General features: G+C 53.2%; 1 protein-coding gene across 2 annotated transcripts in view; it reads right to left on the bottom strand.

Moving 5' to 3' along the window:
* Positions 1-27,248, bottom strand: part of RNF213 (ring finger protein 213) — a 2,973,532-nt gene that overhangs the window by 1,942,135 nt on the left and 1,004,149 nt on the right. For both annotated transcript variants that reach the window (XM_078654076.1, XM_078654077.1), the window contains exon 15: positions 10,422-10,544. In XM_078654076.1, coding sequence (XP_078510202.1) covers positions 10,422-10,544 — 123 coding nt within the window. The remainder of the gene's footprint in view (positions 1-10,421; positions 10,545-27,248) is intronic.

Below are 27,248 nucleotides of genomic sequence, written 5' to 3'. Positions count from 1 at the left end.
GAAGACTGAAACCCCTAGCCTGCACAGATGAGCTGCGACCACCGCCATCACCTTTGTGAACACCCGTGGGGCGCTGGTAAGGCCGAAGGGGAGCACGGTATACTGAAAGTGCTCGTGGCCAACCGTGAACCGCAGGTAGCGCTGGTGGGCCGGCAGGACGGGGATGTGGAAATAAGCGTCCTGCAAGTCCAACGCTACCATCCAGTCTCCTGGGTCCATGGCAGCTAAGACCTGAGCCAGTGTCAGCATTTTGAACTTCTCCTTCCGGAGGAAGCCGTTGACGTTCCGTAGGTCCAAGATAGGGCGTGGGCCCCCTTTGCCCTTCTTGGGTACCAGAAAGTAGTGGGAGTAGCAACCACACCCTACTTCTGGCCTAGGAACGGGCTCGATGGCCCCCTTGGCCAAGAGGGCCCTCACTTCCCTTTGCAGAAGTCGCAAATGATCCCCCGATACACGGTGGTTCTGCGGTGGCATGGCTGGAGGAGTCGCCTCGAAGGGGAGGGAGTAGCCCCTTCGGACGATCTGCAGCACCCACCTGTCCGATGTGACAGTGCGCCAGTGGAGGAGGTGATGGCGAACCCTGCCCCCCACTGGCGTCACATGGGCCTGAAAGCACGGACTAGGGGGGTTTAGAGGCGGATGCTGCAAACGAAGGTGTGGACTGACCTCGCCGTTGTCCCAGACCACCGCCACGGCGGTTTCCACGGCCGCCACCGCGTTGGGTATTGCCCTGCGGAGCGTGGCTGGCAGCACATGTGGGTACACCCCTTCCGTGGCCACGAAAGGAGTGAAAGGCAGCCGATTGCTGGCGCGGGCCGAGAGGCCCAAAGACTCGGCCGTAGCCCTGGAGTCCTTAAAGCGCTCAAGCGCATGGTCTGCCTTGTCACCAAAAAGGCGACGGCCATCAAAGTGTTTTGGACATCGGCCGAAAAGTTGGCGGACCTCAACCAGGCGTGGCGTCGTTGCCATCGCTCTACCTAGTGAGTCGGTGGTATCCAGCCCACACTCGATAGAATATTTGGCTGCATCCCGGCCCTCCACAAGGGCTTGGCCGAGTTTGGCCCGTACCTCCAACGGACACTCTGGCAGCACTTCCACAACCGTATCCCACAGAGAGTGGGTGTAGCGGCCCAAGAGGCATGCGGTGTTGGAAGACCGCAGTCCCAGACTAAGGGAGGAGAAGATCTTCTTACCATACTGCTCGTACCTCTTGGATTCCCTGTCCGGCGGAGCCGACGGGAATGCGGTCTGGGAATTGGAGGCCTGGATGACCAGGCTCTCGGGGGTGGGGTGGGTGGTCAGGAAACATGGGTCGCCCGGGGCCGGGCGGTGGCATCTGGCCACGTTCCTATCTACGGGCGAACCCGTAGCGGGCTTGGACCAAGTGCCCAAAAGAATGACGGTTAAGGCCTCGTTAAACGGCAGCAGAGGCTCGGCTGAGCATGACTGCGGCTTAAGGACCTCGGTGAGGAGGTTAGTCCTCACAGCCGCGACGGGGAGCTCAAGGCCCAAGGCCTTGGCTGCCCTCATCAACACCACACTATAGGTTGCCCCCTCCTCCGTAGCCACGGTAGGAGGCGAGACAAAGCCAGTGTCAGGGGAAGTGTCTATACCACTGGCCTCCCCAAGTTCACCTGCCCAGTCCTCTTGAGACTGGCATTCACGTGCCAGAGGGTCCTCAGACACCTACCAATCCTCCTCATCACCCATCTCCTGGTACTCAGGGTTAGCAAAGGATGGGGCCGGTTCATGTAAAACAAACTCTCCGAACGGCGTCTGAAGCGGCGCCCAGCGGCACCGCACCGGCGCCGGAACAGGGTCGAGGTAGGCGTCAGGGACGGCGCTGGCGGTGACACCTGAGGGGTCGGCGCCGGGGAGGTCGTCAAGTCCACCGGCGACGACCTGGATCCGGAACCGGATCCAGCAGATCCCTGCGGCGCCGGGCCCGAAGGCGCCATCGGAGCCGAATAACCCGACGGCGTCGGGACCGAAGCCCCCGACCCGCTAGGACCCCCAGACGTGACCGCTGGGCCCGAAGGCGCCGCGGAGCCCGTCGGAGGAGAGGGGGACCTCATGGCCATGAGGAACCGCGCGATCTCCTCCGGCGCTGCGTTAGGCCCAGGGACCGGAGGGTATGAAGCCGGACGCAGCGCCTGCGACTCCGATGGAGCCGCGTGGGCGGTGCCACCTGAACCCCCGGTTGTGTCGCCCCCGGTTGTGTCGCGCGAGCGTCGGGGGGAGTGGGAAGAGCGATGACGTCTCTTCGACTTCTTGTGCTTACCTGACGACTTCGACCCGGAGGAGTGATGTCGACTCCCGGAGCTATTATGGCCGGACCGGGACCTCTCTCGGCGCGGGACCGACTGCCGGAGTTCGAGTCGCTTACGGGACCGCTCCCGTCTAGCCTTCGAAGTCAGGGCCCGGCAGTCGGAACAGGTCTTGTCGTCGTGGTCGACGCCGAGACAGTGGAGACACCGACGGTGAGGGTCCGTGACCGACATCAGCCGGTCGCAATCCTCACAGGGCTTAAAAGCAGGACTCCCTACTGGCACCGTTTTGGAGTCTAAGACTCGAAAAAGGGCGATCAAAAGATCAAAAAAGTTTTAGTCAAAAAATGACTAAGGTACCACTTTTTCTTGGATCTGCGCTGCTGGCGTGGAAAAAAGAAGAACTGACGTCAGCACGCGGAGGCGGCGTCTAAGTACTCCGACGATGTCATCACGGCGCAGACGACGGACGCGGAGCCGCAGACGACGCCTCGCGACGCGCAAGGGTACTGCTACGCAAAAAAATTCCGGATCCAGTCTGACGCCTGGGGATATTCTAAGGTAAGGAATCTATCACTAACGTGTCTCTTTCAGATATGTCAGATGCGCTATGCACTACCAGTGCTTGGGGCAAAGAACGTTTACAGAAGCATGTTAGTTTACGCGTTTTATTTCGCCAGCAATTTAGTTGCTAAGAGTACTTGGCGCATAGAACATTTTCAGAAGCTTGTTATTTTACATGTTATATTTAACCAGCAATTTAGTTGCTAAAAGCGCCTGGGGCATAAAACGCTTTTCAGAAACGTGTTATCCTACGTGTTCTATTTCACCAGCAATTGAATTGCTAAATATGCTTACCGCACTTTCGACAATATTGGTAGTACCACAGGGGTCATTAATTATTTTGTCAAGTATCCTTTGTAGGCTAATATACGCCCCAGTGTATATTATTTCGCACTATGTCACCCTTTTGCACATATGTAATGTGTCTTTTTTTGAATGCAAGGTATATGATTTTCAGGACTAGCTATTTCTAGATATCATTTTGTCTTCTCTTAGATTGACATTCGGGTATGCTACCTTCAAGAGTTGGTTGTTTCTTTTGTCTTCTCTTAGATTAACAGTCGATTATGGTACCATCAAGAGTTTTTCTTTCATGTTTGACCAGACCAACACTCCACAACCACTGGGGTCCTTATGTAGTGTGAATTCACCAAGTTTGAGTACTTTTCACAGCATAGGGTTTCCACGTGATCTCGGGTGTTCACCTTCTCGTCACCATTGCGCATTAATCATATGTTTTCTGTGAGGCGCCACAGTGTGGCTTTTATTACCATTATTATTATATTTGTTTTGATTTTGTGTCCTTCCCAGCACTGAAGAATCACAATTTTACCACGTTGTGACGAAACACGTGTCGGCTGTTTTTTTTTTTTGTATTGATCGGGATTGACATAAAAATGCTTCTTTAAGATACACCGGATGTCAACCTCTATAATTTAGGCGACGAAGATTGATTGAAATGTAATTAAAAATTACTTGGTACACTTGAACCACTATCCCTATACGTGTTCATAGGACTTGGCTTCATATTGACTGTGTAAGTCTTGACCAACACACTTGCAGGGGTTGTTTCATTTGGGTTTGTTCCCCCCTGGCCTGTTAGCACTGTTCTAACTCAACCCCAACTTACACTCCTTGCGTACCTGCCAGAGCGCCATTTCTTCCTGACCTTAATCTAAACCCTCCACCGATACAAATACATAAGGGGAAGATATTCCTCCTACTGCTCTCCCTTCGGCGCCGCAGCTGAAATTGGAAAATCTCACCAGTGTTATCATCAACATGGCCGCCATTTTAAAGTCCGGCAAGGCCCTCGGAGGGAGATATCCCCTGGCCCCTCTGCGAGGTCCCTCATGGGAGCACAAGTAGAATGTCCTCCCCTGCTGCTACCGGCTCAAGGTGCATGTAGCACTGTACCTGTCTCACCGCTACACTGCAGCTGCTATTCCGGGCTCCCTGGGGGCCGAGCGTCATATCAGGTCAGTTTGGAAGGGAGTGGACTGTGGTACGTGTCCATCCGTGCCCTTCCTCCGTGCCGTGAATTCAGGAGGTGTCTGGCGCAGTCGGTAGATTGTGGCAGTCCGCCATTGACCTGGGGTCCGGTCTGACAGCCTGTAGGCCCGATCGGCATGCCTTCCTTACGCCATCTTAGCTGCGGGCTCCTCTCTCCATCGTGCCCAATGCGCGGTCCGGTAGCAGGTCTTGCGAGAGATTTCAAGGATCGAAGGAAGGTTCCCGTTCCGCACAGGAGATTGCTGTTGCGGGCAACATTCGCTTCACTGTTCACTGCATGCGCTGGAAATGGCCTGTGGCAGTTGTTGGGGTCCGGAGCTGAAGCAGATCACGTCCGCTCAGCCATCTTACTTGGCCACGCCCCCCGGAGTCAGGTTCTTCAAAGAGTGTCCAAGCCCCAGACGAGAAGCCCCAAAAGCAAATTGGTGAACATTTCTAGACTTAGGATTAACAGATGGAGTAAAACCACAGAACGGGGAGGATAGGAATGGGGTAAGAAATCTGCTGTTAGATGGAGTCTCTACCAGAAAGGCAAATGACTTGTTTTCAATTGTTAGCCCAGAAAATACTACAGAACTGGGCTTCTCTCAGTGAACATGACTGTCCAGACAATAATGCTACATGAACATATGAAGGGACCTCATGTAGCCACCTGGCTAATGTCCAGAGCAGGGATTCTGCGTGCCATCACAGTGGTAGCAGCTTTGGCCCTGGTAGAATGAGTAGGCAATACTTCCAGGAACTGTTTTATAGCCAACACATAGCGGAATTTAATGCAGATCATGATCCAACAGGAGAGGTTTGCCTACTGCATAGCCTTGCCTTTTTTCACTCCAGAGAGCCGCACCAAGAGCTGATCATGAACCCAAAGTTATCTGGTACAATCTATGTAACAGCTCAGTTATCTCTTGGGGTTCAAGCAATTGAGTCTCTCCTCCTTAGAGAAGGGTGAAGTGGAGCATAATACACAGGTAAAGTGGAATGGTGTCATAACTTTAGACAGGCAGGATGTCTGTCTGCAAAACCAGCTTTTCTTGAAGTATGGGAAGAAGGTGGAGTATGGCAGGCAGAAAGAGCCCGTAGCTCACACCCCACCGCAATGTTATGGCAATGAATAACACTATATGGAGTACAAGAAGCTGCAAGGGGCAGCTGTGAATAGGTTCAAAGGGGTTTGGCAGACGGGGCTGTTTGGGTAGTAGACTGGGAGTCTCGTTGACCTTGACCACGGGACGGTGGTCACTTTGTCCTGAAAAATGATGGTCACCTTGAAGGAGTTAGATTGGCTGGCAGTACGGGGTGCCTATGCCAAAGCCACGAAAGAAGTGATAGGGTTTATGCAGCTGCGAGGTGGAGCAGATAAGCCCAGGGAGCATGCCACTGCCCTGCTCTCCTTGAATAGCTCGAGGGAGCGGAGCCAGCGTTGGCCACAGAGAGGAGAGTCTCATCAAATGGAAAGTCCATAAGAGATGACTAGACCTCGTCTGAAAGAAATCGGTGGACCGCAACCAAACATGGCAGCGAATGACGACATTGCTAAAATTAATTGTGAACTTGGCCGTGTCACAAGCGTCCTACATGGCTTGGATGAGGAAAGGTGGGAGATCTTCAGGAAAACCTGAGAGGACTTCAGGTACCGAATTCTAAACGGCATAGGAATAGCACCCCAGCTACTAGCTGGCACTTACTGATCAACGGACCTGGCTGGTGGACAAACAGATTATTTTCCAGAACATCTCTACTCGTTTGAAGCACCATTTTGTCCGGATAAACAGAAAAGAAAGGGGGCTTAGAAGAAAGAGATTGAAGCTCACTCACCCTGCGAGCAGAGGTGATGGCAACAAGGAAGGCAGTTTTCAAAGTGAGGAGCCTGAGAGGGCAGTTGTGAAGAGGCTCGAAGGGAGTGCACATGAGATAAGTAAAGACAAGGTTCAAGTCCCACTGGGGCATTAGGAAAGGAGATTAAGGATAGGGATGAGTAATGCCCTTAAAGAATCTATTTACAATAGGGGATTCGAACAAGGATGGCTGATCTGGTAGCTGAAGAAAAGCAGAGATGGCCGCAAGATAGCCTTTCAGAGTGCCCAGGGCAGAGCCCTGCTGGGGCAAAGAAAGTATGTACAAAAGGACCTCTGAAAGAGAGGCAGAAAGGGGATTGCTGTGCATCATGCCACAAACTTATTCCATTGACATGCGTATACAGTTTTAGTGAAGGGACACCTAGCTGCCAAGATGGCAATACAGACTTCGGGTAGAAGGTCAAAAGCTGTCAACTGTCGCTGCTCAATATCCACGCAAGGAGGTGGAGACTGGACAGGTTCGGGTGAAGAACCCTCCCCTGCTGCTGAAACAGAAGATCCTCCTGAAGAGGCAGTCTGATTGGAGGGTCGATAGGCATACTCAAGAGCACTGGGTACCAGACTCTTCGTGCCCAGTCCAGAACCACAAGAACTTGGGCCCACTCACGCTTGATCTTCTTCAGCACTCTGGGCAGAAGGGGTATAGACTGAAAGGAGTACAGGAGGCCGCAGATCCACTCGTAACAAAAAGCATCACTGAGTGAGTCCGCCTTGTAAATTTCAAATATTCCATTCAGAATTGCTGACATTGCATGTTTTCTTTGGTGGTGAACAGATCTAACCAAGGCTCTCCCCACTGCTGAAAGAGACCTTGCACCACCTCGGAGTAAAGAGGCCATTTGTGAACCACCAGGCACAGACAGTTGAGTTTGTCCACCCTGGCTTTCAGAGAACCCGCTAGGTGTTGAACCACTAGGGTCATGCCCTGATGTCCCAGCCATGTGCAGAAACAAAGCCTCCTGACATGGGTCCACGAATCCACTCCTCCCTGTTTGTTGCAATACAACATGGCTGTGGTGTTGTCTGTGAACACATGCACCACCTTCCCCTTGAGAGAGGGAAGGAATGCCTTCAGTGACAAGCATACTGCCCGGAGCTCCAGTAGGTTGATATGGAGCCCGGACTGTGCCGGAGACCAGGTGCCTCTGATCTCCGCATCTCCCAGATGGCCGCCCCCATCCCAGAAGTGACGCATCTGTCACCACTGTGAAGTCTGTTTGGAGAAGGGAGAGGGATCTGCCTCTGACCCAAGCTTGGTTCGTTAACCACCACTGCAGTTGTGGCCCAGTTCCCTCCGAGATCTGCACGCAGTCGGAAAGATCCCCTGATGCTGCGCACACTGGAACTTCAGGTCCCATTGCAAAGCCCACATATGCCATCTGGCATGATCCACCAGCGGGATGCAGGAGGTCATGAGACCCAGTAGCCTCAGGATCATTCTCACTGAATTCCGGGATAGAGGCTGAAACATCAGTATCATAGCCCGAATATCCCAGACTCACTGCTCGGGAGGATAGGCACAAAACTGCACTGTGCCCAGAACTGCTTCAATAAAAGTGAGTGTCAGGTTAGCATTTTGAACTTCTCCTTCCGGAGGAAGCGGTTGAGGGCCCTGAGGTTTAAAATAGGACGCAGGCCTTTGTTCTTCTTGGGCACCAGAAAATAGCGAGAATATCAACCACAACCTACTTCTGGCATAGGAACCCTCTCAATAGTTCCCTTGGCCAAGAGAGCTGTAATTTCCAGGCGGAGAAGCACCTTATGATCCATTGACATGTGATCGAAAGATGGTGGCATGGGGTAGTCTTGAAGGGGAGGAATTAGCCCCTTTGGACTATTTGCAAAACCCACCTGTCGAGTGTGATGGTTTGCCAGTGGGGGAGGTGATGGCGAATTCTGCTGCATACTGGCCATTGGTGGCCCTGAAAGGTCGGACTAGGAAGGCTTGGAGGCTGCTGCAGGGGGGAAGAGTTGACTGGCACGCCCGCTAGCTCTCAGCCCAGCGCTGCTGGATCCCATGTCCGCGGTCACGCAGACGCTGTGCAGCTTGCATAAACCGGTGGCTGGACTGGGTCGAACGTGGTTGGGGACACCTTCAGTAGCCACAAAAGGGGCGAAAAGCAGACTGAGGTGGACGGGGCGAAGCAGCGACGCCTAAGGATCTGGCCGTGGCCCGAGAATCCTTAAAGGGATCAAGAGCAGAGTCTGCTTTGTCGCCAAAAAGCGGACAGCCATCGAAGGGCATATCCAGCAAGTTTGACTAGGCATGACCTGAAAAGCCAGACGTCTTCAACCAGGTGCAGCGCCTAAGGGCTACCGACATGGCAATCATTCTGCCCAGTGAGTCGATGGTATCCAGTCCACAGGGAATCGTGAATTTTGCTGCGTCCCTCCCATCTGCCACGGCTTTGGAGAGAACAGCCTACACCGCCTCCAGGCACTCAGGCAGCACTTGAACAACCGTATCCCAAAAAGTATGGGAGTATCATCCCAAGAGGCACGTGGTAGTCACAGACCGTAGTGCCAAGTTGTAAGAAGAGAACATGCGCTTCTCCAGATGATCCAGCTTCTTAGATTCCCTGTCTGGGGGAGCAGGAGGGAATGTGTCCTTGGAAAAAGAGGCTTGGACCACCAAGCTCTCGGGGGAAGTGTGTTGGGTGAGGAAAACTGGGTCACCCGGAGCCGGACGGTGGCGGCGGGCAATCATCCTTTCAAAAGGAACCCCTGTGCACGGCTTGGACCAGGTGCCCAGGTTGAAGCACCTGTCAGGAGGTTAGTCCTGACTGCCACTGAAGGCCCAAGGCCTCGGCTGCCCTTTGCACCACCACAGCGTAAGATGCTCCCCCATCCGTAGCCACGGTAGGGGGAGAAAGCATGCCAAGCCCCGGAGAAGTTTCCAGACCACTGGCGTCATCCAGGTTCTCTCTTCAGTCTGGCTCTTCAAGCTGGTCTGCTATAGTATCCAGCGACCCCTCCCAATCCTCATCATCACCTTCTGGGTGATAGGGAACACCAGGGATGAACAGGGGAACAACAGTACCCTGTGGCATCGGATTTGATGTCGGCCCGGCGTCCATTTCGGGGGTGAGGATGAAGATGGCGTTGGCCAAAGACACGAATGTTGCCGGGATCGATGTCAGGGAAGGACGAGCAAGGTCAACCGGTGTCGATGCGGATCCAGGCATGGATCCGCAGGGGCCCTCAGGCGTCAGTCACTGGCATTGAAGGCCCAGGACCCCCAACTGGCTCTGCGGGGCCTAAAGGCGCACCGGCAGAGTCGGGCTGCCCAAAGATACTATGGAGGGCTTCGTAAAAAGCACAAAGTTGGGCAGGGGACGTCTGGGCTCCCGGAAACGGAGGTAGGTGTGGAGTCGTCCCAGAGGGATGCACCGAAGACAGAGCCTTACAGCGACGGTGCTCCATGTCCCACGTGGCCTCAGCCGACCAACAGGGAGAAGGCGAACAGCGCTGGTGCTTCTTCACCTTCTTCTTGTGCTTCAAATCACCCGAGGACTTTGAAAACTCAGAGTGGGATGAGGGGTGGGGGCTCCTCGAGCGGTCTCAAGACCTTCCTCTTAAGTGAGGTTGTGAATGACAGAGCCAACTGCCGGGCATCCAAGAGCTTTCGGGACCACTCCTGCAAAGACTTAGGATTCATTCCCGGCAGTCGGAGCACAACTTTGGGTCGTGGTCACGCTCCAGACACCAAAAGGCACACGAGGTGCGGGTACGTCATAGACATCATTTTGTGACAGGCCTCGCAGGGTTTGAAGCTGGTCCGGGGGTGGGACATCCCTCCCGCACCAGGAGCCGAAGACTCAAAAAAGAAGTTCACAAAACATTGAAAAAAGCTCAGTCAAAAAGTGACTAAAGTGGTAGCTCTCTCCAGATCTGCGCAACGCTGGGGCAGAAAAAGAAACAACTGACGTCAGCGCACAGGGGCGGCGTCTAAGCAGGCACCACAACATCATCTCGGCGACCACGACGCCTAAGACGGACACGGAGTTGACGGACCCACCTACCAATGTGCAGGGGTACTGCTAAGAATTTTTTTTCCTGATCCAGTCTGAAACATGGGGAAAATTCGGAGGTAAGGAATCTATAACTACGTGCTACACATATGTGATACATGTGAGCTGTAAGGCCTTTCATTATCAACTTAATGAAAATACAGACCGGTTTCATTTCAAGTAGCATGCAAGGTCTGAGCTTCACTTACCTGGCAAGCAGAATGTACAGCTTCAATGGCACAGGCTTCGAAGCACTTGCCGATGTCTGAATGAAACTCAGTAATAACATCATGATGCTTGCAGTAGATTTCTATCTGCTGAAACGGACCTTCCTAAAAGAGAATGAGAGGACTTCCAATTATTGTAGGGTGTCAGAAGCAGCAATCCACTATTTCAGAAACAAATACATACATGATGCGATGCGGTTGAATCTATTATTACATCCTACCTAAGGGTAGCCCAAGATTTCATAGCGCTGACCTAGTCACTTGGCAGCAGAATGTGTTACATAGGAACATATCGAAGTTTATATAGAAATATTAGCATTCCACATAGGATAATATTGGGACACGGACATAAAGTAATAGTAAATGTAGGACATGTACAAAAAAAGAAGAAGGTAAAGTATGCCTGAGCAGATTTACCTGCCAGATCAATCTCGTATATATATATATATATATATATATATATATATATATATATATATATATATATATATATATATATATATATATATACACACCTTGTCCTTAGGAGTACTATAGGATAAATGCCTTGCTTGGTGACAATCCATCACAGTGGAAAAGCATAAATGCCATGAAACTATGCATAATTTGTTGCAGAAAGTGGCCAGTGCTAGGGATTGTGCATAAGGAAGACATTTTTATATATATTTTTATTTTATCTGCCATATAGCGTGACCATAACCTTTGCGGGTATTAAAGCGCTTTACAATGATCAAGGCGACCTGTATAACAAGCATTTGCAATGCAATAGGTCTTGCAGCATTCAAGTTTGAGTTATTGGCATTGTATATGACAATGTGTTGCATGAATTCTTTTGCAAACTCTGTATTGGCTGGTGGTGTTTGTGCCCGGTGAAAGCGTGCACTGACGGATGGTGGTGTTTGTGCCCGGTGAAAGCGTGCACAAACAACTTATGGTGTCTGTGCCTGGTGAAAGTGTGCACTGACGGCTGGTGGTGTTTGTGCCTGGTGAAAGGGTGCACTGGTGGCTGGTGGTGTTTGTGCCCGGTGAAAGCGTGCACTGACGGCTGTTGGTGTTTGTGCCTGGTGAAAGGGTGCACTGGCGGCTGGTGGTGTTTGTGCCTGGTGAAAGGGTGCACTGGTGGCTGGTGGTGTTTGTGCCCGGTGAAAGCGTGCACTGACGGCTGTTGGTGTTTGTGCCTGGTGAAAGGGTGCACTGGCGGCTGGTGGTGTTTGTGCCCGGTGAAAGCGTGCACTGACGGCTGGTGGTGTTTGTGCCTGGTGAAAGCGTGCACTGATGACTTATGGTGTCTGTGCCTGTTGAAAGTGTGTACTGACGGCCGGTGGTGTGTATGCCTGATGAAACCATGTACTGATGGCTAGTGGTGTGTGTGTGCCTGTTGAAAGTGTGCACTGATGGCTGATGGTGTGTGTGCCTGGTGAAAGGGTGCACTGGTGGCTGGTGGTGTTTGTGCCCGGTGAAAGCGTGCACTGACGGCTGTTGGTGTTTGTGCCTGGTGAAAGGGTGCACTGGCGGCTGGTGGTGTTTGTGCCCGGTGAAAGCGTGCACTGACGGCTGGTGGTGTTTGTGCCTGGTGAAAGCGTGCACTGATGACTTATGGTGTCTGTGCCTGTTGAAAGTGTGTACTGACGGCCGGTGGTGTGTATGCCTGATGAAACCATGTACTGATGGCTAGTGGTGTGTGTGTGCCTGTTGAAAGTGTGCACTGATGGCTGATGGTGTGTGTGCATGGTGGAAAAGCGTGCACTGACATGTTTAGAAGTAAAGTGCGCCATACTGCGATTGCTACAATAGTTAATTGTGGATGTGCTAACCATTGATGCGTGCACTGATGGCTGGTGGTGTGTGTGTGCTTGTAGAAAATGTGCACTGATGGCTAATGGTGTGTGTGCCTGGTGGAAGTGTGCACTGCCAGCTAGTGGCGTGTGTGCCCGGTGAAAGCGTGCATTGACGGCTGATGGGGTGTGCCTGGTGAAAATGTGCACTGACGGTTGGTGGTGTGTGTGTGTGCGCCTGGTGAAAGCGTGCACCGACGTCTGGTTCTGTGTGCGTGTGGTGGAAGCGTGCATTGATCGCTGGTGTTGTTTAAATAGCAACATACTTGGGTCCAGCATAAAGAGCACTCTTTTTAAACAGGCATTAAGAGTGAGACAGCACACAATGATCCAATGGTAATTACTAGTTGAAGGCAAATCGCATATAGAACATTAGGAACACTGCAATTCTTTACATTGATTCAGACGGTCCTTGCTGTATTCAGGACATTATCAAAAATCAGTCTGTTTCGTGAGAAGTAATACCTTACATCCTAAACAGCTGTTTTAACAGAATGTTCCCGACTTTAAAAAGAGAGATGCCTAAAACATTGGCAGGGAGGCAGCATCCTGAATTTAAGTTGTATGAATGTCACTTTATTGTTTAACTGAAAGAAAAAAGCTCAACTATAATAAACTCCTAGCCAACGCTGCAACACCATTCTGCCAGCTAAGCAAGCTGAGTAAGAAGGGATGTGCGGACTTTACCCGAAGGTGTCAGAGCGAATTCACAATAGAAACAGAACTGATACATGAGAACATTACTAGTGAACAAAATACAAAGGCAAACGTTACATTACATGAGGCAAAAGTGACAATGATAACAAACCGTGCCTTACACAGTGTGTAAGGCACCTTTTTGTTATCTTAGTCTAAGCCCGCCTGATTCTATGAAATGGCGGCGGGACGCGGGACAGGCCTTTATCCTTTTCTTTCACTTTCCGTTCCGCACTTCCGCCGCCGCGTATGCGCGTGCCGCGTGCGTGGGGGGCGTGGGCAGCAGGGCTGGCTGCTGCTGAGTGGTGGTGAGCAATGCCAGGCAGCCCCAGGGCACGCACATCATCATGCGGGCCAATAAGCGGTAAGCCCCTGTGCGTGGCATATGGGGCGCGGCAGGCGGCGCGCATGGCCAAAGAAGAAGACAAGAGAAGAACAACGAAAACTACGAACTTAACTGCCTTCCAAGTCCAAGACAAAGCAGCCAGGCCCGCCCACGCTGAGCTGCCCTGTCCGATTTCCGAATCCGAGTCCGAAGACCAAAGTAAGTTACTCAGAGTCTGTCACTCCGTCTCCGTCACCGACCGGCGAGGCCTGCTGCGTGCACTAATTAGTTGCTTTCCTGTCGCGCATTTGCCTGCTTCTTATTTATGTCCCAACTTGTCACTCGTGTTTGTCCCTCCTATAGAACATGCTTTCTCGCTTCTGTACTTCTTTGCTCCCGGGGCCGCACTCAGTGTTGCTCTCTGTTCTTGCCTGTGTGCCGCTTCCCTCCATATTGGGTTCGTCCTTGCACTCAACCAGTCCCCCAACCCCTGTTGCTTCCTCGCCTGCTCCATTTGCCCTCGGCTGCTGCTGAAGCAAGCAAGCAGGCAAGCCTATATTATAATAGTTACAGTGCGCAACGCACGCCAGGGACGGATGGTAACGGGCCCCGGCCTATAAACATTAATTATGGTGCCGTGGTGCGCACGCCCTACCGGCCTGGCCTGAGCCTTTTTAAAATTAATTAAATAGTTGGTAGTGGTACGCACTGGAGGCGGGCCGGGTCTTCATAATTAAAATGGTGCACGGGAGTGGCGGCACGCAGAGTAGTGCTATTTTTATTTTGTATAGCGGTCATTTTCCTGCAGTTTTGCTCTTTTAGACTACTGTAAATAAAATGCGCTTTTATCAGCCAACGTAACGGTGTTCAATGCATTGGTCTTGTTAAGATGAATAGCTAAAATACTAGATTGTTATTCCATCATGTTTTTAAATGTTCAGCATCACATGCTTACTTTCGTGAGCTTTCTATGTACTTATGACATATGCATCATCGTTATCGTTGCTTCAGTCAAGGAAAAAATGCGTGTCTCTGCATCAGATGTTTGGTGATTAGCAGCTGTCCTAAGCAGGTGTTACAAAAGGAACCTTACATTATTAATCTAGTATGTTTGCACTCCGGAATTTTTCAAGCTAGCTCAGTTGGTTGATGCACCTGTTACAATGATGCAACTGCAACCTAATGGCCACTAGTTTGGAATCAAAGCAAGTTCGGCTCAGCATTTCATCCTTCTCATGCTGAGAAGATGAGCACCATGCCTCGAAATTGTTTGAACACCTTCTGGGGCCTAATCCATTTTTAAAATAAAACGTGTTTTAGCATCACTTCGTAATGGACATACACAGGTGATATTCACGTGGCTCCTTGCTCGTAGTGGGGAGTAGAATCAGGCCAAGCCCCTCTCCTGTGATAACAAAAACAACACTCGCAGGCAACAAAATACACATAAATAAGAGAGCTGGACCAAAAGCAGCAGAGTGCGGATCATCCTTCTCTTGCTCTGACAGGGTAAGCTGCTGTCTGCTGAGCTACAAATGGGATCACATCTGAAAAGAACCCACCCGAGAGAGGAAGTGTAAACAAACACAGCGCGGTGTAATTTAGATTGATTATTGCAGTGGATTCTCGTGGATCGAAGCGCTCTCTTGTAGTGGGCTCAGGTGCACCAATTATCCCTAGACACCTGCGACTGACCTCTGTCTTTTGGGGTCATGAGACGATGAGAGAGAGGCAATGTGACCTGTCATCACTCAAAGATCTCTAAGCAGTTGCAAGACCTGGCATCCTTGACGTGTTTTCCTCTGTCTTTTTGCTCTACCACCTGTATTTTTGATGTTATGCTGGACTTTTTTTGCTGTTTTATGTACTCCGTACACTTTACCACTGCTAATCAGTGCTCAAGTGCAAATGCTACCTCTGTCATTTTTAATTCTGCTGGGTTCTCCATATTTTGCATATTTGATTTACTGGTAAGTCCCTAGTAAAGTGCACTGTGTGTGCCCAAGGCCTGTAAATCAAATGCATCTAGTGCGCCTGCAGCAGTGATTGTGCCAACCATATAAGCACCCCTGTAAACGTGTCTCCAGCCTACCATTGCAGTGCCTTTGAGTACAGTTTTAAACTGCCAAGTCGACCTGGCAAGTGCAGTCTCTTGCCAGGCCCTAAGCCTCCCTTTTACTACATGTTGGACACCCCTAAGGTAGGCCCAAGACACTCCCAGGGGCAGGGTGCAGTGTATGTTAAAGGTGGGACATGTGTAGGTATGTATTACATGTAATGATAGTGAAATACTGCTAATTTCGTTCTTCACTATTGCCCGGACTAGCTCGCCAATAGGATATTATTGGAGCTGCCTTGTATGTTTGCTGACTGGGAACACATTTTAAACCTAGATTGAGGACATCCCTTGTCAATACTTTCGTGGATAAATTGACTACTGTCGATGGTGGGATTTCTATGATTTGTAAAAGTTTCTGCGCGCGGGGCGCTGTAGAGTGCGGGGTGCTGTAGAGTGCGGGGTGCTGTAGAGTGCGGGGCGCTGTAGAGTGCGGGGCGCTGCGGTGCGCTGTAGAGTGCGGGGCGCTGCGGTGCGCTGTAGAGTGCGGGGCGCTGTAGAGTGCGGGGCACTGCGGGGCACTGTAGAGTGCGGGGCGCTGTAGAGTGCGGGGCGCTGTAGAGTGCGGGGCGCTGTAGAGTGCGGGGCGCTGTAGAGTGCGGGGCGCTGCGGGGCGTTGTAGAGCGCGGGGCGCTGTAGAGTGCATGGCGCTGTGGGGCGCTGAGAGCGTGGTGCGCTGTAGAGTGCGTGCGCTGTAGAGCGCAGGGCGCTGTAGAGCGCGGGGCGCTGTAGAGCGCGGGGCGCTGTAGAGTGCGGGGCGCTGTAGAGTGCGGGGCGCTGCGGGGCACTGTAGAGTGCGGGGCGCTGTAGAGTGCGGGGCGCTGTAGAGTGCGTGGCGCTGTAGAGTGCGGGGCGCTGTAGAGTGCGTGGCGCTGTAGAGTGCGGGGCGCTGCGGGGCGCTGTAGAGCGCGGGGCGCTGTAGAGTGCATGGCGCTGCGGGGCGCTGAGAGCGCGGTGCGCTGTAGAGTGCGTGCGCTGTAGAGCGCGGGGCGCTGTAGAGCGCGGGGCGCTGTAGAGCGCGGGGCGCTGTAGAGCGCGGGGCGCTGTAGAGTGCGGGGCGCTGTAGAGTGCGTTGCGCTGTAGAGCGCGGGGCGCTGTAGAGTATGGGGCGCTGCGGTGCGCTGTAGAGTGCGGTGCGCTGCGGGGCGCTGTAGAGTGCGGGGCGCTGTAGAGTGCGGGGCGCTGTAGAGTGCGGGGCGCTGTAGAGTGCGGGGCGCTGTAGAGTGCGGGGCGCTGTAGAGTGCGGGGCGCTGTAGAGTGCGGGGCGCTGTAGAGTGCGGGGCGCTGTAGAGTGCGGGGCGCTGTAGAGTGCAGGGCGCTGTAGAGTGCGGGGCGCTGTGGAGTGCGGGGCGCTGTAGAGTGCGGGGCGCTGTAGAGTGCGGGGCGCTGTAGAGTGCGGGGCGCTGTAGAGTGCGGGGCGCTGTAGAGTGCGGGGCGCTGTAGAGTGCGGGGCGCTGTAGAGTGCGGGGCGCTGTAGAGTGCGGGGCGCTGCGGGGCGCTGTAGAGTGCGGGGCGCTGTAGAGTGCGGGGCGCTGTAGAGTGCGGGGCGCTGTAGAGTGCGGGGCGCTGTAGAGTGCGGGGCGCTGTAGAGTGCGCTGTAGAGTGCGCTGTAGTGCCCTGTAGTGCGCTGTAGAGTGCGCTGTAGAGTGCGCTGTAGAGTGCGCTGTAGAGGGCGCTGTAGAGTGCGGGGCGCTGTAGAGTGCGGGGCGCTGTAGAGTGCGGGGCGCTGTAGAGTGCGGGGCGCTGTAGAGTGCGGGGCGCTGTAGAGTGCGGGGCGCTGTAGAGTGCGGGGCGCTGTAGAGTGCGGGGCGCTGTAGAGTGCGGGGCGCTGTAGAGTGCGGGGCGCTGTAGAGTGCGGGGCGCTGTAGAGTGCGGGGCGCTATAGAGTGCGGGGCGCTATAGAGTGCGGGGCGCTATAGAGTGCGGGGCGCTATAGAGTGCATGGCGCTGCGGGGTGCTGAGAGCGTGGTGCGCTGTAGAGTGCGTGCGCTGTAGAGCGCGGGGCGCTGTAGAGCGCGGGGCGCTGTAGAGCGCGGGGCGCTGTAGAGCGCGGGGCGCTGTAGAGTGCGGGGCGCTGTAGAGTGCGGGGCGCTGTAGAGTATGGGGCGCTGTAGAGTATGGGGCGGTGCGCTGTAGAGTGCGGTGCGCTGCGGGGCGCTGTAGAGTGCGGGGCGCTGTAGAGTGCGGGGTGCTGTAGAGTGCGGGGCGCTGTAGAGTGCGGGGCGCTGTAGAGTGCAGGGCGCTGTAGAGTGCAGGGCGCTGCGGGCGCTGTAGAGTGCGGGGCGCTGTAGAGTGCGGGGCGCTGTAGAGAGCGGGGCGCTGTAGAGTGCGGGGCGCTGTAGAGTGCGGGGCGCTGTAGAGTGCGGGGCGCTGTAGAGTGCGGGGCGCTGTAGAGTGCGGGGCGCTGCGGGCGCTGTAGAGTGCAGGGCGCTGCGGGGCGCTGTGGAGTGCGTGGCGCTGTAGAGTGCAGGGTGCTGCGTGGCGCTGTAGAGTGCGGGGCGCTGTAGAGTGCGGGGCGCTGTAGAGTGCGGGGCGCTGTAGAGTGCGGGGCGCTGTAGAGTGCGGGGCGCTGTAGAGTGCGGGGCGCTGTAGAGTGCGGGGCGCTGTAGAGTGCGGGGCGCTGTAGAGTGCGCTGTAGAGTGTGGTGCGCTGTAGAGTGCGGGGAGCTGTAGAGTGCGTGTAGAGTGCTGTAGAGTGCGTTGCGCTGTAGAGCGCGTTGCGCTGTAGAGTGCGGGGCGCTGTAGAGTATGGGGCGCTGCGGTGCGCTGTAGAGTGCGATGCGCTGCGGTGCGCTGCGGGCGCTGTAGAGTGCAGTGCGCTGTAGAGTGCGGTGTAGAGTGCGGAGCGCTGTAGAGTGCGGGGCGCTGTAGAGCGCTGTCGAGTGCGGGGCGCTGTAGAGCGCTGTCGAGTGCGGGGCGCTGTCGAGTGCGGGGCGCTGTAGAGTGCGGGGCGCTGTAGAGTGCGGGGCGCTGTAGAGTGCGGGGCGCTGTAGAGTGCGGGGCGCTGTAGAGTGCGGGGCGCTGTAGAGTGCGGGGCGCTGTAGAGTGCGGGGCGCTGTAGAGTGCGGGGCGCTGTAGAGTGCGGGGCGCTGTAGAGTGCGGGGCGCTGTAGAGTGCGGGGCGCTGTAGAGTGCGGGGCGCTGTAGAGTGCGGGGTGCTGTAGAGTGCGGGGCGCTGTAGAGTGCGGGGCGCTGCGGGGCGCTGTAGCGTGCGGGGCGCTGTCGAGCCCGGGGCGCTGTAGAGTGCAGGGCGCTGCGGGGCGCTGTAGAGTGCGGGGCGCTGTAGAGCGCGGTGCGCTGCGGTGCGCTGTAGAGTGCGGGCGCTGTAGAGTGCGGGGCGCTGTAGAGTGCGGGGCGCTGTAGAGTGCGGGGCGCTGTAGAGTGCGGGGCGCTGTAGAGTGCGGGGCGCTGTAGAGTGCGGGGCGCTGTAGAGTGCGGGGCGCTGCGGGGCGCTGTAGAGTGCAGGGCGATGTAGAGTGCGGGGCGCTGTAGAGTGCGTTGCGCTGTAGAGTGTGTTGCGCTGTAAAGCGCGTTGCGCTGTAGAGTGCGGGGCGCTGTTGAGTATGGGGCGCTGTGGTGCGCTGTAGGCTGCGGTGCGGGCGCTGTAGAGTGGAGTGCGCTGTAGAGCGCGGTGTAGAGTGCGGAGCGCTGTAGAGTGCGGGGCGCTGTAGAGTGCGGGGCGCTGTAGAGTGCGGGGCGCTGTAGAGCGCTGTCGAGTGCGGGGCGCTGTAGAGTGCGGGGCGCTGTAGAGTGCGGGGCGCTGTAGAGTGCGGGGCGCTGTGGGGCGCTGTAGAGCGCGGGGCGCTGTGGGGCGCAGGGCGCTGTAGAGCGCAGGGCGCTGTAGAGTGCAGGGCGCTGCGGGGCGCTGTAGAGCGCGGTGCGCTGCGGGGCGCTGTAGAGTGTGGGGCGCTGTAGAGTGCGGGGCGCTGTAGAGTGCGGGGCGCTGCGGGGCGCTGTAGAGCGCGGGGCGCTGTCGAGCCCGGGGCGCTGTCGAGTGCGGGGCGCTGTAGAGCGCGGTGCGCTGTAGAGCGTGGGGAGCTGTAGAGCGCGGGGCGCTGTAGAGTGCAGGGCGCTGTCTAGCCCGGGGCGCTGTCGAGCCCGGGGCGCTGCGGGGCGCTGTAGAGCGCGGGGCGCTGTAGAGTGCGGGGCGCTGTAGAGTGCGGGGCGCTGTAGAGTGCGGGGCGCTGTAGAGTGCAGGGCGCTGTAGAGTGCAGGGCGCTGCGGGGCGCTGTAGAGCGTGGGGCGCTGTCGAGCCCGGGGCGCTGTAGAGTGCAGGGCGCTGCGGTGCGCTGTAGAGTGCGGGGCGCTGTAGAGTGCGGTGCGCTGTAGAGTGCGGTGCGCTGTAGAGTGCGCTGCGCTGTAGAGTGCGGTGCGCTGTAGAGTGCGGGGCGCTGTAGAGTGCGGGGCGCTGCGGGGCCCTCTAGAGTACGGGGCGCTGTAGAGTGCGGGGCGCTGTAGAGTGCGGGGCGCTGTAGAGTGCGGGGCGCTGTAGAGTGCGGGGCGCTGTAGAGTGCGGGGCGCTGTAGAGTGCGGGGCGCTGTAGAGTGCGGGGCGCTGTAGAGTGCAGGGCGCTGTAGAGTGCAGGGCGCTGCGGGGCGCTGTAGAGCGCGGGGCGCTGTCGAGCCCGGGGCGCTGTCGAGCGCAGGGCGCTGTCGAGTGCAGGGCGCTGCGGTGCGCTGTAGAGTGCGGTGCGCTGTAGAGTGCGGTGCGCTGTAGAGTGCGGTGCGCTGTAGAGTGCGGGGCGCTGTAGAGTGCGGGGGGCTGCGGGGCCCTCTAGAGTACGGGGCGCTGTAGAGTGCGGGGCGCTGTAGAGTGCGGGGCGCTGTAGAGTGCGGGGCGCTGTAGAGTGCAGTGCTATGTGATGTAGAATACTGTGTACTGTAGAGTGGTGTACATTGTAGAGTGCTGTATGCCGCAGAGTGTTGTGTGCTGCAGAATGGTGTGTGTTGTAAAATAGTATGTGCTGCACTGCCCCTGAACCAGTAAGAACAAAAACGAAACTTTAAAACTGCAACAAAGTAGCACACTGTAGAAGCCTGTGTAAAACTGAAACTGACGAGGCAGGAGATGGGCTGTGCGCGCTCACGAGGTCAAATCTCGGCCTGAAGCGCGTGGCACTTTGCAGTCCTCATTCCCCTGAAAGTAACAACATTAGTTGTCTCGCTTTAGACAGCAAAGCTTCGCTTTGCTTTCGTCTAGGCGAGACCTAAAAGGGTGTGGGAGACTATCCTAGAGAGCAAACCACAGGTTCCAAGCGGACAGCAACCAGTAAAACAGAGTAAGAACCTAGTTTGAGAGAAAATATGCATGCGAGCAGGCAAGGGAAAGATCAAGTTCTGGAGTACAGTCCATACGTTCATCGGCCTAGATTGGTTCATCAGTATGCTTTTAACTTCTTATTTTAATGAGACAGTTGAGGGATTTATTCTGATTTCAGTGGGAAGGGCGTTCCAGATTCTCACGCCCATGCCTCAGAAGGTTCAGTTGTTAGGCTGAAGGGAACTAGTGCTTCTAGATGCTCTGACACCACCAGACAGCTCCAGTTTGTGTGCAAGTTACCTCAGAGTGCTGAAATGTAGGGCTTTGTGTGTCATGCCGGCATTTTTCAAATGAATCCTTGCCTCATATGGAAGCCAGTTAAGTGATTTGAAGTCCAGTGTGATGTGATTGTTCCATTTTGATTGTTTAATGAGTCTAGCAGAAGAGTTAAGAGAGGCCCTTAGTAACACCACCTTAGCTCTGGGTAGGCCACAAAGAGTTACACTCCCATAGTCCAACCTAGGAATCACTAGAGCTTGAACAGCAGACTTTAGGTCCTACGGGGAAAGGAAGGGTTTCATTTTTCCTAAGATGTTCATGTGGAAGTTTGCTCTTTTGGTGGCAGAGGTGATGTGCTCCTGCATGTTAAGATTCTTGTCCAGCATTATTTCCAAAGATTTTGTTGACTCTATAATGTGTGCGACACAATTCAGTGCGGTTCGTTGTTTTATCCATTCTGCAATGTCCGGAGACCGTTTGGGAGGGGCAATTAAAAGGAACTCTGTTTTAACAGCGTTCAATTTGAGCTGGTTACCAGTCAGCGAGTGTTGCATTTTTTTTTGTAGGGTTGAGTTTAGAGACATAATATCTTCGGGGGAAGAGATTTCGAAGTACAGTTGGGTGTTATCTGCGTACATGTGATAGTAGATCTTCGATAAATTCAGCAAATCGGTTAGAGGTTACATGAATAAATTAGAGAGAATGGATGAGCCGGCAGATCCCAGAGGGACCCTTAAAGTGAGATGCGATGTGTTGATTGTTTGAGTTCTGTTCTGAAGAAAAGAGACAAACCAGTTAAGAACAGTCCCACGATAGCCCCATCCCGCATTTAAGTCTACGAGGTTGTCATGTTTGACGTATCGAAGGTTGCCGATACGTTAAGGAGGATAAGAAGGCAGGATTCATTCTGATCCAACATTTTTTGCTCATTATCCACAATGTGTGTGAGCCTAGATTCAGTACAGTAGCCACGGCGGAAGCCAGATTGGAATTGATCTGAAAGACTGAATTGGTCCAGTTGGTTACACAAGTGAACATATACACAATTCCCGAGGAGTTTTGCTAGGGTCGGAATTGTAGAGATTGGGCAGAAGTTGTTAAAGTCAGAGAGGTCTGCTGTTGTTTTTTTAAAATGGGGGTAACCTGCCCAGCTTTAAGGCAGTCCGGTACTGATCCTCGAAGTAGCGAGGCATTGACCATTTTAGTCCAGAGAGGGAGTAAGGACCTTTTGACCTCATTAAAGACGTTTGTTGGTAGAGGGTCACTAAAGCGGTTTGAGGCTTTCAGTGTTGTAAGGCTTTTGAGGATGGCACTTTCATCAATGATTATGCTCCAAGTAGGAATATGCTACTTACCAGTATGCATCTGTTCTTGGCATGTAGGGCTGCTGATATTCACATCTTATGCATAGATCGCTGCCTAGTGTTGGGTCCGGATGATTGCACATTGTTGTCCTGGAAGAGTCTTCGAAGTATCACGAGATAGGTGGCTCCTCCCCTGGACTACAGTGCGCATGGACATCCTCTCCATCCTCAGATTGTTTTTCGCCATTGTGGCAGGGATGGAGTATGATGCAGTAAGTGATGTCCATGCTAGAGATTAATTCTGAGTGCTACAGCTGTGACAGGCACCAGGGAGGAGGGAGGGCGATGTGAATATCAGCAGCCCTACATGCCAAGAACAGATGCATACTGGTAAGTAGCATATTCCGTTCGAGGCATGTGGGCTGCTGAATTCACATCTTATGCATAGAATGTATAGCAGTTTCCTCCTAGCGGCGGTTGCCTGTGCAAGCTGCAGCAATCTGAAAAAGAGTTTTGAGTACAGCCTGCCCTACAGCTGCTTGGAGTGTACATCTACGCAGTAGTGTTTGGTAAATGTATTTATGGTAGTCCATGTGGCTGCCTTACATATGTCTTCTAGAGAAATGTTTCCTAAGAAAGCCATGGATGCCCCTAACTTGCGTGTTGAATGCGCTCTTGGGGGAATGTGCGTTTAGCTTTTTGATAACAAATTTGTATTCACTTAATCCATCTGGCTATACCGGATTTGGAAATAGGGTTGCCTTTGTGCTGTGGTGAAAAGGCAACAAACAGTTGCTTAGTTTTTCTGAAAAGTTTTGTTCTGTCTATATAGTACAGGAGAGCTCTTTTAACGTCTAGGGTATGTAGAGCTCTTTCTGCCACGGAATCTGGATTAGGGAAGAATACTGGCAGTTCTATAGCTTGATTGATGTGAAACTGGGACACCACCTTTGGCATAAATGTAGGGTTAGTTCGCAGCACCACCCTATTAGCGTGAATTTGTATGAATGGCTCCTGAATAGTTAGGGCTTGCAGCTCACTAACTCTTCTGAGTGATGTAATAGCCACTAGAAAAGCCACTTTCCACGTTAGGAATTGTATCTCACAGGAATGTAGAGGTTCAAAAGGTGGTCCCATTAGTCTGGTTAGAACCACGTTGAGGTTCCAGACAGGTGAAGGTGGGTGTCTTGGAGGAATGATTCGTTTGAAGATAAGCTGCCACCTCAGCTAAATGTATCCGTATGGAACTGTAAGCCAGATTGCATCTGTGTAAATGTAAGAGGTAACATATGATGTTTTGAGTAGATGCATCTAGCAGATTTATGTCATTATTGTTACAATAGATGACAAATCGTTTCCACTTTGCCGCATAGCATGCTCTGGTTGTAGGCCTCCTTGCCTCCTTGATAATATTCATACATTCGGGAGGCAAGTTTAGGTAACCAAACTCTATGACCTCAGGAGCCAGATCGCAAGGTTCAACTGTTGCGGATCTGGGTGCTGAATGTCGCCATGGCTCTGCGTTAAAAGACTGGGTGTTAATCGCAGCCTTTGATGAGGAACCACGGAAAGTTCTAGGAACGTGGTGTACCAAGGTTGTCGCGCCCATGTTGGAGCAACTAGGATCAGTGTCATTGAGTGTTGTCGCAGTTTGCGTGCCACTAGTGGTATGAGCGGGGCTGGGGGAAAAGCGTACCAAACTTGCCTGACCAGTTCATCCATATCGCATGTGGAAACCTGGCGGCGAAGCTTTGGCATTTTGCGTTTTCCCTTGTGGCGAACAGGTCTATTTCTGGGTGACCCCACCGCTGGAAGTACGGTTGCAGCACTGAGGGATGTATCTCCCACTCGTGCATCTGGTGGCTGTGTCTGCTGAGCAGGTCCGCCATCTGGTTGTCCTTGCCTGGGAGGTGTTCCGCCATGAGGAAGATGTTTCTCTGAATGGCCTACTTCCACATGCTTTGCGCTAGATGGGACAACTGTGGAGAGTGTTCCCCCCCTGCTTCTGTATGTAGTACATGGCAGTCATGTTGTCCGTCCGGATTAACAAGACTTTGTTGCACAAATGTACCTTGAAGGGCTTCATTGCCATAAAGATTGCCATCAGTTCCAGCAGGTTGATGTGCATCCTTTTTTGCTGTGTCGTCCATAGTCCTTGCACTGTGTAATGGAGGACATGCGCACCCCATCCTAGGAGAGATGCGTCCGTCGTCAGCACTATTTGTGGTACAGGCTCTTGGAACGGTCGTCCCCTGCAAAGGTTTTGTGGGTTCCACCAATGCAGAGAGCTGTATGTGCGACCGGTCACCAACACTAGGTCTTTCAATTGTCCCTGAGCCTGGTTCCACTGCCGTGCTAAGCACTCCTGAAGCGGACGCATGTGTAGTCTTGCGTGAGGGACTATGAAGATGCAGGAGGCCATCATGCCTATCAACTGCATAAACACTCTTGCTGGGAGCGAGTGTTGGGATCTGAATTTTTGAATGAGTAACAGAATGCTGTTGATTCTTGCTGAGTTTGGCTGCGCCTTTGCCGCCAGAGTGTCTATTGTTGCTCCCAGGTACTGTTGTACATGGAGGGGCTGAAGATGAGACTTTGGGTAGTTTAATGAGAATCCTAGGCTGTGTAGGAGGTGAATAGTGCGTGGCTGGCACACTGCTGGGCTGACCTTGCTTGGATGAGCCAGTCGTCCAGATAGGGGTAGACGTGAATATGGTTTCTCCGTAGGTGCGCAGCCACTGTCGCTAGGCACTTGGTTAACACCCTGGGGGCTGTTGTCACCCCGATAGGCAATACCTTGAACTGGTAGTGCTGATTTTGGATGGTAAACCTGATATACTTCCTGTGTGCTGGATGTATTGGTATGTGGAGATACGCATCCTTTAGGTCTAGTCTTGCGAGGAAGTCTCCCTGACTGAGTAATGGTAGCACTTGCTGTAAAGTGAGCATGTGAAAGTGTTCTGACAAGATGTATTGGTTTAGGGGCCTGAGGTCTAGTATTGGCCTGAGAGACCCGTCCTTTTGGGGATTAAGAAGTACAGAGAGTACACCCCTGTACCCTGTTCCTGTATAGGGACGAGTTCTATGGCACCTTTTTGCAGCATGCTGATAACTTCTTGCTGCAATAAGTCTATGTGCTCTGCGGACATAGGTCGTTGTTGTGGGGGTATGCTGGGTGGAGTTGAAGTTAGCTCTAGACAATAACCGTACTGAATAAGTTGTCTCACCCACCTGTCTGTGGTAATGCTTTCCCAGACTGGCAGAACTGTTGTAATCTGCCCCCGACCGGTGTTACATGGTCCGGGGGCAGCGACAAGGCGTCACTGTTTAGTATTGGCGGAGGATCTGGTGTTGTTATTCCCTCGTCCTCTGCCTTTACTGCTGTTGCCACGGTATCCACCTCTGCTTGTTTTATTATAGGTGGTTTGCGTGTTCCCTTTATTGTATTGAGTCTGTTGGGATGCCTGGCCTCTTGTAGCTCCTCTGTTATTGGAGCGACGAAAGGAACCTCCTCTGAATTGTTGTGACTGCAAGGCCCCCATAGATTTTTCTGTCTCTGTGTCTTTTTTAATCTTTTCTAAGATTGTGTCCACATCAGGACCAAATAAAAAATCAGGGTTTACAGGCTGATTTAATAATGTGGTTTGAATCTCTTGTTTGAACCCTGAGATACGCAACCAAGCATGCCTTCTGAGCATGACACTTGTGTTGATGGTCCTGGCTGCAGTGTCTGCTACATCTAGCTGCGTTGGATATAAGTTTCCCTTCTTGTATTAGTGTTTCTGCTCCTTCCTTGTAGACATCAGGCAAATGTTGTAGCAGTTGCTCGAATGTGTCATAATGTGCCCTATCGTATCTGGCTAATAGGGCCTGTGTGTTGGAAATTCTCTAGATGTTAGCTGCTTGAGCAGCCACCCTTTTTCCAGAAGCTTCTAATACTTTAGACTCTGTCTGGAGGAGGAGCATCACCAGTAGTTTGGGAGTTGGCACGTTTACGAGCATTTAATACCACCAAAGAGTCCAACGGCAGCTGTCCCCGAATGTATGTAGGGTCCACAGGCGCCGGTCTGTATTTTCTTTCAATTCTGGGGTTAACCACCCTTGCTCTTGTGGTTTCCTTGAAAATGTCTCCTGCGTGTTTTAGGACACCCTTTAGCATTGGCAATGTTTTACCTGATTTTTCTGCAGTGGAGAAAGTGTCAAACAAGAAATCCTCCTCAATTGGGTCAGCACGCATGTCCACATCATGATTATGTGCTGCCCTCTCTATTAATGCGTTAAACGCCCCTGTATCCTCTGTTGGCGAAGTTTTTACAGGATAAGAAGGAGCATCGGGGATAGTTTGTGACTCCCCCTGGTCAATAGGGTCTGTCCAGGCTGGAGTCTGGTCATCTTGATCATCGCCTGCAGGGTAACTATATTGTTCATCATAGTCATACCCCATATCCTCATTAGAGCGCTTGGGTGAGCCTACAGAAGTGTCCTGGCCATGGTACCTTACAGCTTCAAAATGGACAGGCAATGTTGAAGAATCCCTTTTCTTCTTTAGTGGGATTTTGTATGATTCCAGAGGATTTTCCGACCTGAAATTTGTGATAAACAGTAAGTTTGCCTGTGTTGGCGTCAATATGGAGCTTTGACTGCTCATCATAGGAGGGCTCCTGGTACATAACGTCCTCTTCTAGAGGATGACTCCTTTTCCCAAGTGACACAGTTTTGGGTGGTTCGATCCTTGTTGTCGGATCGAGCGCCTTAGGCCGTGCTGTCGGGGGCAGTCCGAATTTTATCGGCGGCTTTGGGGCCGGCGTCGATATCGGACCGACGGACTTCGCCCTGTCGTCGTGCTTTTGGCCTTGCGTCGACTTCGGTGCTTTTTGCGTTGGAGGCGCGCTCCTTTTCTTCAATTCGACTTGCTCCTTCGAGGCGCCTTTGGGTTTTGGCTCGAGGGCTTTGACGAGCTGTTGTTTTTCGACTCTGTACCTCGGTTCGAAGGCCTT

Source organism: Lissotriton helveticus, chromosome 7 (assembly GCF_964261635.1).
Source record: "Lissotriton helveticus chromosome 7, aLisHel1.1, whole genome shotgun sequence".
In the NCBI taxonomy this organism is placed as follows: domain Eukaryota; kingdom Metazoa; phylum Chordata; class Amphibia; order Caudata; family Salamandridae; genus Lissotriton; species Lissotriton helveticus.
This window is presented reverse-complemented; position numbering and strand designations above follow the sequence as displayed.